This window comes from Colias eurytheme, chromosome 1 (assembly GCF_061535395.1).
Source record: "Colias eurytheme isolate Ceu_HAF_F1 chromosome 1, ilColEury1 Martin Lab GWU primary, whole genome shotgun sequence".
Lineage (NCBI taxonomy): Eukaryota > Metazoa > Arthropoda > Insecta > Lepidoptera > Pieridae > Colias > Colias eurytheme.
Genome location: NC_142980.1, coordinates 1,264,521 through 1,276,894, shown reverse-complemented (window position 1 = coordinate 1,276,894; position 12,374 = coordinate 1,264,521). Strand labels below are relative to the sequence as shown.

Sequence of the window (12,374 nt, the reverse complement as noted above, 5' to 3'; positions counted from 1 at the left end):
TTGCTCTGCCTCTATAGTCTCTCATTTCATTGATCACAAATTCGTTCAATACAACATAGACAATTTTAGTATTACCAACACAAAATTTGTTATATATATTAGAGTTTAGGCCGTGTTTCCATCTGCAAGTAAACTTCAGTCTGTCTGACAGCAACAAATTATTACTATTCTTTAATTACGACAAAATATGGTTTTTGAAGTGAAACTTCTTTATCGGGGTTGGAAAAAATTAAGTGTAACATTTTTTCGTGACGCGTGACATTTTTCCGTTACGCGCCTTTTTCTTATCCCTACCACGCGTGATTCGACGTATTTCTGTAAAGTTGCATAAAATAAATTATTTTTTGAAAAATATGTTTCACTTCTTACACACACTAGTGCACGTACACATTTTTTTTTTCTCTTAAAAATTATAGAACTAACATTATATATTATTAGACGACTTAACTGATTTATAAAAAGTCAATTTTATAAATATTCTCCATAAAATACATTTATAATACTTTAACCGACTAATAAAAACAATATTTTATGCACATCAGACATTTTTTATTTTCATCGATACTTTCGGCAATAATTGTGGTCCGATTTGTTCCAAAAGCTATCATACTGTAGCAGGTGGTCCTGTGAGGTGGTCCGACTATCATCAAATCAGGATGTTCGAATCATAAATCGAGGCTAAATAACTTAATCGATAGCAGTTTTGACTGACTTCCCCGTTTCCGCTTCAAAACTATAAATTATGTAAGATAGGTCACAAATTACAATGGCTCTATCTTAATTTTTGATGCGGTCAGGTCGGTCAGGTGGTGCAAAATGGTACCTACTCTTCAAAGCTCAACAGCGAATAGCTAGGACTTTTTGACAATTTTGTAAATGGATTTAACTACAATATTCCTAGCCTGTTGTAAACTTCTCGGTAACATAGGTCATATTATATGATCTACCCAGGGCTGGCTTTCAAAGATGAGTACATACTACCCGTGAATGGTGAATAGGAAGAACATTATTTTTGTTTAAACTTGCACTTTGAGTATAAACCCACCCATGGGTCTGTACTGAAAGATCTTGCGTTACATTTTTTATTCGTGCTAAATATTACTTATAAAAAAAAATCTATGCGTGTACTAGAGTACACACGTAAGAAGTGAAACTTCTTTATGACCTTAAAAATGTCACGAGTATGGCGTAACGCAAAAATGTCACGCGTACGGCGTAACGCAAAAATGTCACGCGTACGGCGTAACGCAAAAATGTTACACTAAATTTTTGTCCAACCCCGATAAAGAAGTTTCACTTCAAATATTTTTAAATAGTTTATGATAATACCTATATTTATGAAATTAAATTACACCAATATTAAGTATAAAAAGAAAAGATTTTTTACTGCATTGAATAAGGGCTTCTTAGGCCGTGTTTCCACCTGCAAGTAAACTCGCGGAAGTCTTGCATGAGTTACTTGCAATATCGTTTACATGTCCAGCAATTTATTGCTACAATAACTGTCATGCGAGAAGCTCGCGGATCATACTATCGCAACTTATCGCGGAGGTGTTTACACACCAGATCTTGCGAGTGTCGGGATAGGAATTAGTGTCACAATTTTTCTATTCTATTTTGTGAATTAATGTCGTCATCTTGACGCACGTGTAGCAGCATTAACAATTTTATTTTCAAAAAAGAAAAAAAGATCAATTTGGGTTCGAGACTGGATTTCTAGGAGACATGAAGCTGGTACTTACCATAATTTACTGCGCGAAATACAACTGGAAGATGGTCAATAAAAACAAATTTATATAAATATATAAAAAAAATATCAACTTGTAATAAATAAAATTGTAATATTGCTGTACTATAATTTATAATGTGTACAGTGCGACACAAAAGAGATGAAAATAAATGAGGGCGCCACCGTCGCTCATATAGCAACACTGATACTGCGACGCAAGCGATCTTGATACTATAGAATAAAAATCCAAAAATCTATATAATATAATCTAAAATAAATACCGCGATTTAAACCGTTATAATTGTTTCATTGTAGCAATAGCGTAAAATATTTAAGACAAAAATACATTAGTATTTTAATTGACCTACCTAGGTCAAATTTTACTTAAATGTATTTGGAATTAGTTATTTTATAAAAATCGGTCAAGTGTTTAGACTGCAGAGGCGCACATAGAATCAAACATACAAACAAACAAGCATACATGCAGCTCAAACACATTACCCTCTTTCTGGGTCCGTCGGGTAGAAAAAAACAAGGCGATTTGAAAACCACATATATTTATTTTTTTTGTAGATAGATTTTGTACATTAATATAATTCATCAAAATTTAAATATTCTACTCCTTCAAAGGACTGATCATCAATCTGTTTCGAAGTACTGGCAAGAGGGTACGCGGCATCTTCAGTATCTGTAAATATGATACAGTAAATATGATTTTTTTTCTTATGGTTTGATTGATTAATAGATAGATAGCTGTATGAAAACAGTTATCACTATACTATGTAGTAAAATCTAAACTAGGTACTTTATTTGAGGCTGGTTGGATTGGATATAACTTCTTGACTCAAATTGTGCTGGTCGCACTATAAAAACTAGTTTTTGTTTACATACAAATAACCTCAAATTAAATTGCGAAAACGTAATAATCGCCATACATACATACATTAAACACTCGTCACTAATGGAATATTCTATTTTACGTAGTACTGAGCAAAAATAAATGGAATCTCACCGGTATATTCTGATGTACGTTTGTAAACGTTTTCCAAATCAGTCAATAAATTTCCAGCTTGAAATTCGGACAAACACCGAATAAAAACTTTATACACCACATCACGGACACCGCTACGTTTAACCTTTTTCATGATGACTCCTTTTTTATTTAAATTTCTTGTTCTAAATAACAATTTTATCTCAATAATTCTCCACTTCACGAAAAAAACAAAAAATTTTTATTCAACTTGACAGCTACATTGCCAATTCAGGGTTGCCAGGTAATGAAAAACGAATTAGTTCCAAAATAATTAATTTCATCTCTTTTATGTCGTACTATACTTTATAAATGTAAAATTATGAACTATTGTGAATAATATATTCTTTAAATAAAAAATGTTGTGTGGTTTTATGAAACCACGGTAAAATTGAAACTGTTCGAACGGTTCCGAACACTGCTTTGTGTAGCGCATGTCGCGTGACGGTCGGCTGCCGAGTAGGTATACCTACTCGGCAGCCGCGATACACGCGACATGCGGTACACAGACCATAAAGTTTGAGACGATGTAATAAAAGTTTCACTTTAAAAACTTACGTAAATTAGTTAAATTATATAAAATTAAATAAGCATAATATAAATATTTGTATGCCAATTTGTTGGCGAATTGTGCGGACATGAAATTTATTATAAAAACTTTCTAACCACAATTCAACAAATAAATTTTCATTTCATTTTCAAAAAATAATCACTTTATTCCATCTCTAAGATCTCATAAAATTCTATTTACTTTATAGTTTCTCCACAAGAGCATTCACGACTCATTATTTTCAAATAAACAAAAATAAAAGCCGTGCGGGCGATACTTGCAGCTTGCTGCGAGATATACGGAACTAGAGCGAGAAGCAGCGAGATCTGTCGCGAGTAGACCAAAGACTACTATGTTGTATATAGAGTAGACGCAGTCATGTTTACACACGCTTTCGCAACTTCTCGCAAGAAGCGCTTGACAAACTGTCGCGACAGAACTTGCTACATCGTTTACACTTGCAAGCTGCTGTCAGACAGACTGTCGGACAGTTCTTGCAGAAGTTTGCTTGCAGATGGAAACGCCGCCTTAGATTTATATGTTCCTAGTTCCTACATTATCTGTAGACCTTAGTTTCGTTAACAACAGTCAACATCAACTTCAACAATTATTTTAATTACTGCCAAGCACAGTGCCTAGTGCCAAAATTTAGATAAAAGTACATAGGTATAAAATTTATTTTTAGAAAAAAGAAGAAATTGTTGTAATAATAAATACAACTTGCATGATCTAAATCTATTAAAAATGAGTGGTGATGTATTACAAGTGAGTCTTAAATGAATACGGCTTTATAGGGAGTAACCCATCCAAAGCATTGAAATGTGTAATCAATAATAATTTATCGATGCTAATTGTGTATGTACCTATTTTATTTGCATTGACTACTGTATTTCTTAAATGTTCTGTAAAATACTATGTAGTCCATAAGTCATAATAAGTAAACATTAATTAAAGTTATCAATCTGGTTATACATCCAAAATTCGCTGAATCCATATTTTAGTAGTTACTTGCAACAATGTACCTATCCACTTTGTTGCATGTTATGATTTGTAAGGAAGTGATTACGAACAATCGCCCATTCTTATCCTAATCATTTCTAAGAAGACGCGATCTCCAGATCGTGGTACTGTTTAAACATAGAATAAATCAGTTACACACTAACCATCTTATTGTACGGACCTTAATTAAATTCATATAAATTAAAATATATTTTTTTAAAAGACAACCCGCGGTCGCTGGAACTTGACTGGCGCAGCCGGTAGGATTTTCGCGTGGAAATCCTTATTCAGTAATCCTTATATTACTGTTTTCGCGCAAAAACTCCAAACTCAGTTTTACGCGAATATCTATGTAAAAGGACTGTCTATACGCAGCTGCAAATGCGAAAATTCCGAACCAAATAAATTCGTCAAGTGATTGTGTGAAAGTGTCGTGCAGTGTGTGTAACTCAGGAAGAATGCAGAGGAGCAGCTTGTGAGTAAACCTTTTCACTTCCCTGTTTTGTCTCATTTTCCACAATTGACAATCAGCATCATTGGACCATATGTTAATCTGATTTTGTTAGCACAAAAATAGGCTTGCATAATTAGTTTACATATAATAGCTACAACTTGGCTACAATGCGTAGTACTAGGTTAAGTAAATTAAAAGTAAAGTAAAATTGATTTTGGTATAATATAAATTATGATTCCCCAGGAAATATTAAATATTATACCTAAATAGGACGGTACTGAACTTATTTATAGCAAAAAGCGAATATGTAATAAGAAATTTTAAAGTCGAAGGAAATAGGAATCAAAACGAATACTTATTTCACGCAATTACAAGTAGGCTAGTTGGTGAATCAGCTAACTTATTAAGCGAACATCAAGATATTGTGTCTTGGGAAGAGTTCAAAAAATACTTTCTCAACATTTCTGTGATACAAGATCCGAAGAGTGCATAGCGCTAGAGCTAAAGTCATTAAAAATTAAACATGGCGAATCGTACAACCAGTTTTGTCAGAGAATACAAAGCATAAGAAGTAGTTTAGCATTTAAAGTTAATAGGCTAACTGACACAGGTATAAAATCCGCAAAAACTGTAATATATGATAACGCAGCGCTAAATGTGTTTTTATATAACTTACCGGAAGATTTGATAAGAATTGCCGGCTTAAAAGGAATTACAAATTTAGAAGATGCTATAAGCACAGTTACGGAGGAAGTAAATTTCTTAAAAATAAAATAGTAAAAGGCAACGCGCACAATTAAATGCGTCCAACGCAACCTTTTATACCTAATTTTAAACCAATTTCATGTATCTTCTTATATATAAAAATGAATCGCAAAATGTGTTGGTAAGCGCATAACTCGAGAACGGCTGAACTGATTTCGATAATTCTTTTTTTATTATATTCCTTGAAGTACGAGGATGGTTCTTATGTAGAGAAAACGTAAATATATACCACGGGCGAAGCCGGCGCGAACCGCTAGTAACAATCACTACATAGTATAAAACAAAGTCGCATTCTCTGTCCCTATTTCCCTATGTCCCTATGTCCCTATGTCCCTTTGTACGCTTAGATCTTTGAAACTACGCAACGGATTTTGATGCGGTTTTTTTTAATAGATAGAGTGATTCAAGAGGAAGGTTTATATGTATAATAACATCCATTAAATAGTGGAGAAGTACTGTTATTTTTGAGGTTTCTAATGTGATGTCGTAAATAATTACATTTCTTCCGCTTACATTGCAAACGCAGGCTGAACCCTACGAGTTTTATCAAAATAATGTACTAAGTATTGTACACATTGAAAAGGTCTACAGAAAAGTCCGCGATGGCATATGTCTATCTCTTATGGATAACCCACAATAACTTTTTTTTGTCATTTACTTTTTACGACAAATAATGGCTAATTTTCGAAGCGATTTTAACCAATACAGCATTAATCCTTAACCAATTAAATACCTTGAATACATTGTTCATTTAATATAGATCTATATGGCCCTTTACACCGTATGATTTAAGTGAATATTTTCGAAGATATTACAGATTTAAAAATTTCGGGACGTACCGTTTGCGGCGGTACCGGCCGGCTGGGCCGCTATGTTACATATATACAACGTTAAAAGTTTTTCTGTAGTGTATTTAGTATCAGCATTGCACCCGTGCGAAGCCGGGGCGGGTCGCTAGTAAAAAAATAAATCGCAAAATGTGTTGGTAAGCGCATAACTCAAGAACGGTTGAACCGATTCCGTTAATTCTTTTTTTATAACATTCCTTGAAGTACGAGGATGGTTCTTATGGCGAGAAAAGTTGTAACATGTACCACTGGCGAAGCCGGGGCGGACCACTAGTATAACAATAAATTTAATCAATGAGTAGGTAATAATTTTAAATTTGATATTCCTAACCAACCGCAGGGATACAAACCCAAATTTAATCAAAATAAAGGATATAAACCTCCTATTTTAAATCAACAACCACCAAACCGAAGTTTTGGCCAATTTAAGCCACAAATGAATAATTTTAATAATAACTTTAAATACGGTAACTATTCCGAGTACAGGAAATTTTAAATTTGTTATACCTTACCAATTCAAACAGAATCCATTACAAGATTCTGATGTTTCAATGCGCACCGCGCCAATAAGACAAAACATGTTGGAAAACAAGAATTATGAAAATGAAGCAAATTTCTTAAAAAATCCGTCACTCGAAATGTACATATGGATAATGAAAATGTAAGAGTATTATTATAATAAACAATTAAATCCTAATGAAGAAAATTTTCAAGAGAATGCCTCAATAGACAACCCGAGGTAATAAACTTAAACTATTGTGACAGTATATTTAGATTACCTCCCATTGTAATACCGGAATTAAATTCACATTTTCTTATAGACACTGGTAGCAGTAGGTCTTTCATTAGCCTCGAAAAAGCGAATGAATTTTATTCTAAGCACAAATTTCATGGCACTTAGAAGTTCTTTGCGTTTAGGTGTAATCAACCTGGAGCCCCAATAGGTATGTTTGGCCTTAAAGTCACCACCAACAATAAATCTGTCGCCAAAACTCTTGAGAAGGCTAACGTATTTCTCTTTATTAAAAGATTCTCTCGGTGGGAAATACAAGGCTGATATAGATGCAGAACCACGCTTGGTTTCAACGCATACTGATACGGCCTGTACTTCTTGTTCTTCGATTTTACTTATATCATAGTGCTTCAACTTTTCTTTTATTATCACTGCACTTCCACCTCTAGCTGTATTATTTGGGTGAAGTGCGAGATATACTTTGTAACCTTTAAATTTAATGTATGATTGTTTGGTGAAGTTTGTTTCCGATACTAGGCACACGTCAATATTTTCTATTTCAAGGACAGTTTGTAATTCATTGTGGTGTTTAAGAAGCCCATTGGCATTGCATTCTATTATGCTAAGTATTTGAGTCATTTTTTAGCAGTAGATGTAGCATTTCTATTGCTACTTTCCAGTTTCCTTAGTCTCTCGTCAAATGTGGACATAAGGCTTAAAGTTTGGTTGAGTTTTCCTTCAACGCTGGTTCTTTTTTTTTTATATTAGGGCGGGCAACGGAGCAGGTGGGTCACCTAGTGAGGTAAACACCACCGCCCATGAGCACTCACAAAGTTACCTTTGTGAGGCTGTTGCCGACTGTCGAAGGTAGGTATAGGCTCTCCTTTTAAATAAATTCATGTCATACATGTGCGGGAATACTGAACGGGGTAGATTGTTCCACAGGGTGGTGGTACGTGGAAAAAAAAGTTTCGCGAGAAGGGTACGGTACTCGTTCGCCAGCGGTCCAAATGATGTGCATGGAACTTGGCTTTGTGGCGGGCGGTGCGATGATGAAATTCCGCAGCAGGTATGAGCTCAAATTGCTCGTCTGAACACTCCCCATGGTATATGCGATAGAAGACACACAGTGAGGCAATGTCCCTTCGCAAAGCAAGAGGGTCAAGCCGATGGCTAAGTTTTGGGTCGCCAATCATTCTAACTGCTCTACGTTGTACGCGATCAAGTGGAAGGAGTTGGTAAAACGGGGCTCCAGCCCAGAGATGTGAGCAGTACTCCATGTGTGGCTGTATCTGAGCTTTATAAAGTAAAAGAAGGTGGTCAGGCCTGAAGTACTGCTTCGTTCTTTCATTTGGTTGCTTCCTTTCGATGGTAACCACTCGCGATTTGTGCAAAGGTGATGTGCTTACTTACTTGCCTGCTTTCTTTCACAGCTGAAAAAGAAAGAAAGAAAGAAAAGAAATTTATTGCCAAAAAAAAATAGCCAAACAACATTATACAATTTATCTTACAATTAGGCAAACGGATACAGCCTCAGCAAAATGCTGCACACAAGTAGCGCTGATTTTCAGGCTGTACCGGCTATTGCAGTTCGTCTTAATATTAAAAAAGAATTTGAAATGAAAATTTGGAATGGAAGAAGATGTAATGTATTATTTACATAAATCATTCTGTTTTTCGCGGCAGGTTTAATTTTAAAGCCGCCCCCTGGCGACTTTTCTAAGAGGAGATCAAAGAACGATTGGTAGTTCCTGATGTCATCTACTATTATAGGTGGAGGAAGTGGCACCTTTTTGGGCTTTGCTTTCTCCTTACTTTCCTCATTTCGCTCTTCTTTATCGGAAATATGAGTGGGTGAAGTGTTCAGTTTGCGTTTTTTCCTGCTCTTGGTTCTAATCCACTCCGTTTCTTTGGCAAGTTCTTCTTCATCAGTGCTGTATTCTACATGGGGAGAAGACTTCTTTTTAATTTCTTTTTTCTCTGAAATTTCCGTTTCCACTGGAGTCAAAGAGTTAAATTTTTGTTGAAGAAGTTTTAGTTGTTCCTCCTCCTTACAATTACAATTAGGCAAACGGATACAGCCTCAGCAAAATGCTGCACACAAGTAGCGCTGATTTTCAGGCTGTACCGGCTATTGCAGTTCGTCTTAATATTAAAAAAGAATTTGAAATGAAAATTTTGAATGGAAGAAGATGTAATGTATTATTTACATAAATCATTCTATTTTTCGCGGCAGGGTGGTCAGGTTTTATTGGCGATATGTGCTCACTGAGACCCAAATCCTGCATCATGTTAAGTGTGTTAACCAATTACACCCTTGGGCCTGATAGTTCTCGGACCTTGTTCAAATACAAGTCATAGTCTTTTGTTCGAATGGTCTTTATCCATCCTCCACACTTAGTTTTTTCGTCGCTTTATTTTTAAGCGTCTGCATTTCTTTTGCTACCATGCATCCTCTATAGTTCGCAGGATGTGGAGCGCCACAATGCACACACTTTGGCTTTTCTTCTGCTGGCTTTTTACAATCTTTTGTTAGATGTTTACCAGTGCATTTTACACATCTTGGATCCTTGGAGCAATATTTTTGGGTGTGCCCGTGGGCTTGACATCTTTTACACTGAGGAAATAATTTACAGGTTTTCATGGGATGGATTTCCACCCTGCATACTAATATAGACGTTATCTCATAGATTTTGTTTATTTCCTCTCCGTTATTAAAGGTAAGCATGAACATAGTGAGAGGTGTCTTGTCCTTCCACCTCAGCTTGTTAACTGCCTCCTCGTCTTTGAACCCTTTTCTTTTCAGGTCTTCTACAATTCTATCTTGGTTGCATGTATGTTGAAATTTCTTAGCTATAACTCGTATTGGTCTTAATTGTTTGTTTTCGTAGGAATGCCAATGAAAGCCATCGGCAGTGAAAAACTCTGTGATGGTCCGATATACTGTTTCATTTTCGGTATAAATTTTTACGGTTTCTCCGTGCATAATTTTAATTTTAAAGCCGCCCCCCCCTGGCGACTTTTCTAAAAGGAGATCAAAGAACGATTGGTAGTTCCTGATGTCATCTACTATTATAGGTGGAGGAAGTGGCACCTTTTTGGGCTTTGCTTTCTCTTTACTTTCCTCATTTCGCTCTTCTTTATCGGAGATATGAGTGGGTGAAGTGTTCAGTTTGCGTTTTTTCCTGCTCTTGGTTCTAATCCACTCCGTTTCTTTGGCAAGTTCTTCTTCATCAGTGCTGTATTCTACATGGGAAGAAGACTTCTTTTCAATTTCTTTTTTCTCTGAAATTTCCGTTTCCACTGGAGTCAAAGAGTTAAATTTTTGTTGAAGAAGTTTTAGTTGTTCCTCCAGATGCCTTACGTGGGTTTGAAGTTTTTCACGTACAATTTTCTCTCTGGAGTAGTACTCGTATCCCTCGTACACCCTTGGGCCTGATAGTTCTCGGACCTTGTTCAGATACAAGTCATAGTCTTTTGTTCTAATGGTCTTTATCCATCCTCCACACTTAGTTTTTTCGTCGCTTTATTTTTAAGCGTCTGCATTTCTTTTGCTACCATGCATCCTCTATAGTTCGCAAAATGTGGAGCGCCACAATGCACACACTTTGGCTTTTCTTCTGCTGGCTTTTTACAATCTTTTGTTAGATGTTTACCAGTGCATTTTACACATCTTGGATCCTTGGAGCAATATTTTTGGGTGTGCCCGTGGGCTTGACACCTTTTACACTGAGGAACTAATTTACAGGTTTTCAAGGGATGGATTTCCACCCTGCATCCTAATATAGACGTTATCTCATAGATTTTGTTTATTTCCTCTCCTTTATTAAAGGTAAGCATGAACATAGTGAGAGGTGTCTTGTCCTTCCACCTCAGCTTGTTTACTGCCTCCTCGACTTTGAAGCCTTTTCTTTTCAGGTCTTCTACAATTCTATCTTGGTTGCATGTATGTTGCAATTTCTTAGCTGTAACTCGTATTGGTCTTAATTGTTTGTTTTCGTAGGAACTATACTGTTTCATTTTCGGTATTAATTTTTACGGTTTCTCCGTGCATAATTTTAATCGTAAAGCCGCCCCCTGGCGACTTTTCTAAGAGGAGATCAAAGAACGATTGGTAGTTCCTGATGTCATCTACTATTATAGGTGGAGGAAGTGGCACCTTTTTGGGCTTTGCTTTCTCCTTACTTTCCTCATTTCGCTCTTCTTTATCGGAGATATGAGTGGGTGAAGTGTTCAGTTTGCGTTTTTTCCTGCTCTTGGTTCTAATCCACTTCCTTTGGCAAGTTCTTCTTCATCAGTGCTGTATTCTACATGGGAAGAAGACTTCTTTTCAATTTCTTTAAAGATTTAAGCATACAAAGGGACATTAGACTAGAGTAGATAATTTTTGAAACAAAAAAAAATCGCAGTCGGATGAAACCCATTAGAAAAGGAGCGGAATATGATAAAAATGTAAGGAAAAATAAATTACGGTCAATCCGAGTTGGGGAAGCGGGAGGGGGGAGCTTTTAAGAGAAAAAAATGGTTTCTCTCGATTTCCGACAAAACTACAAGTCCTATAGAAAAAAGTTCAATCGCAAAGTTGTAGGTAATTAAAAGTTCTACAACTTATGTATTCACAATTTTTTCACATAACCTAAAAATTAAGGTGAAAAATTCAAAAAACCAAGTTTTTGGTCTTTTATTTTTATCTACTTCAAAATTTATTTTTTTTCTACGAAATTTGGTGGAATAATACTTTATTACGTCCCAAATACACTGTAATTTATTTGATTGAAAATATTTATTTTTTCGCTTTATTTTGAATTAATACCAAAAAAACAACCTTATTTTCAATCGAAAAGTCACCCGTCAAAATATCAGCCTTTTTCAAAAACTTGGGGTGCCTTTTATTCATTGAAATCTCTACTTTCATATGGTGTAAAAAAAATAAACACCACCATAGTAAATGTTCTCAGGAAATGCATACAAACAGTGTGAAAATTAGCTTTTACTAAATCAGGCACACTTCTCGAACTACCTGAAATGTTTTTATCGATATCATTTTGCTTTTGAATATGCTGCAAAATATTAAACTTAGAACAGATAATTATTTTTCTTTTGAAATATTACCGAAAAGCCGATACAAGAGAAGATATAGAGTTCAAGAAGTGTGCCTGATTTAGTAAAAGCTCATTATTACACTGTTTGTATGCATTTCCTGAGAACATTTACTATAGTGGTGTTTATTTTTTTTACACCATATGAAAGTAGAGATTTCAATGAA

General features: G+C 35.3%; 2 protein-coding genes across 9 annotated transcripts in view; one reads left to right on the top strand and one right to left on the bottom strand.

Moving 5' to 3' along the window:
• Nucleotides 1-3,836: 3,836 nt before the first annotated feature.
• RalGPS (Ral GEF with PH domain and SH3 binding motif) overlaps nucleotides 3,837-12,374 on the top strand; it is a 36,469-nt gene continuing 27,931 nt past the window's right edge. For 2 of the 8 annotated variants that reach the window (XM_090119869.1, XM_090119840.1), the window contains exon 1: nucleotides 3,837-3,975. Coding sequence is in view for 1 of the 8 variants with exons in the window: in XM_090119848.1 (XP_089975974.1) it covers nucleotides 4,154-4,168 (15 nt within the window). In the remaining 7 variants the exon portion in view is untranslated. Of the gene's footprint in view, nucleotides 4,169-4,525; nucleotides 4,784-12,374 lie in introns of those variants that run through there. The other 6 variants (XM_090119848.1, XM_090119862.1, XM_090119824.1 and 3 more) reach the window with 6 other exon arrangements.
• On the bottom strand, nucleotides 8,901-11,128 carry LOC149910855 (uncharacterized). Its single transcript, XM_090106439.1, has 3 exons — nucleotides 10,994-11,128; nucleotides 9,506-10,616; nucleotides 8,901-9,447 (listed from the first exon to the last, which is right to left on the bottom strand). Exons 1-3 carry the CDS (start codon nucleotides 11,126-11,128, stop codon nucleotides 9,410-9,412), a joined length of 1,284 nt encoding a protein of 427 aa, XP_089962565.1. The 3' UTR covers nucleotides 8,901-9,409.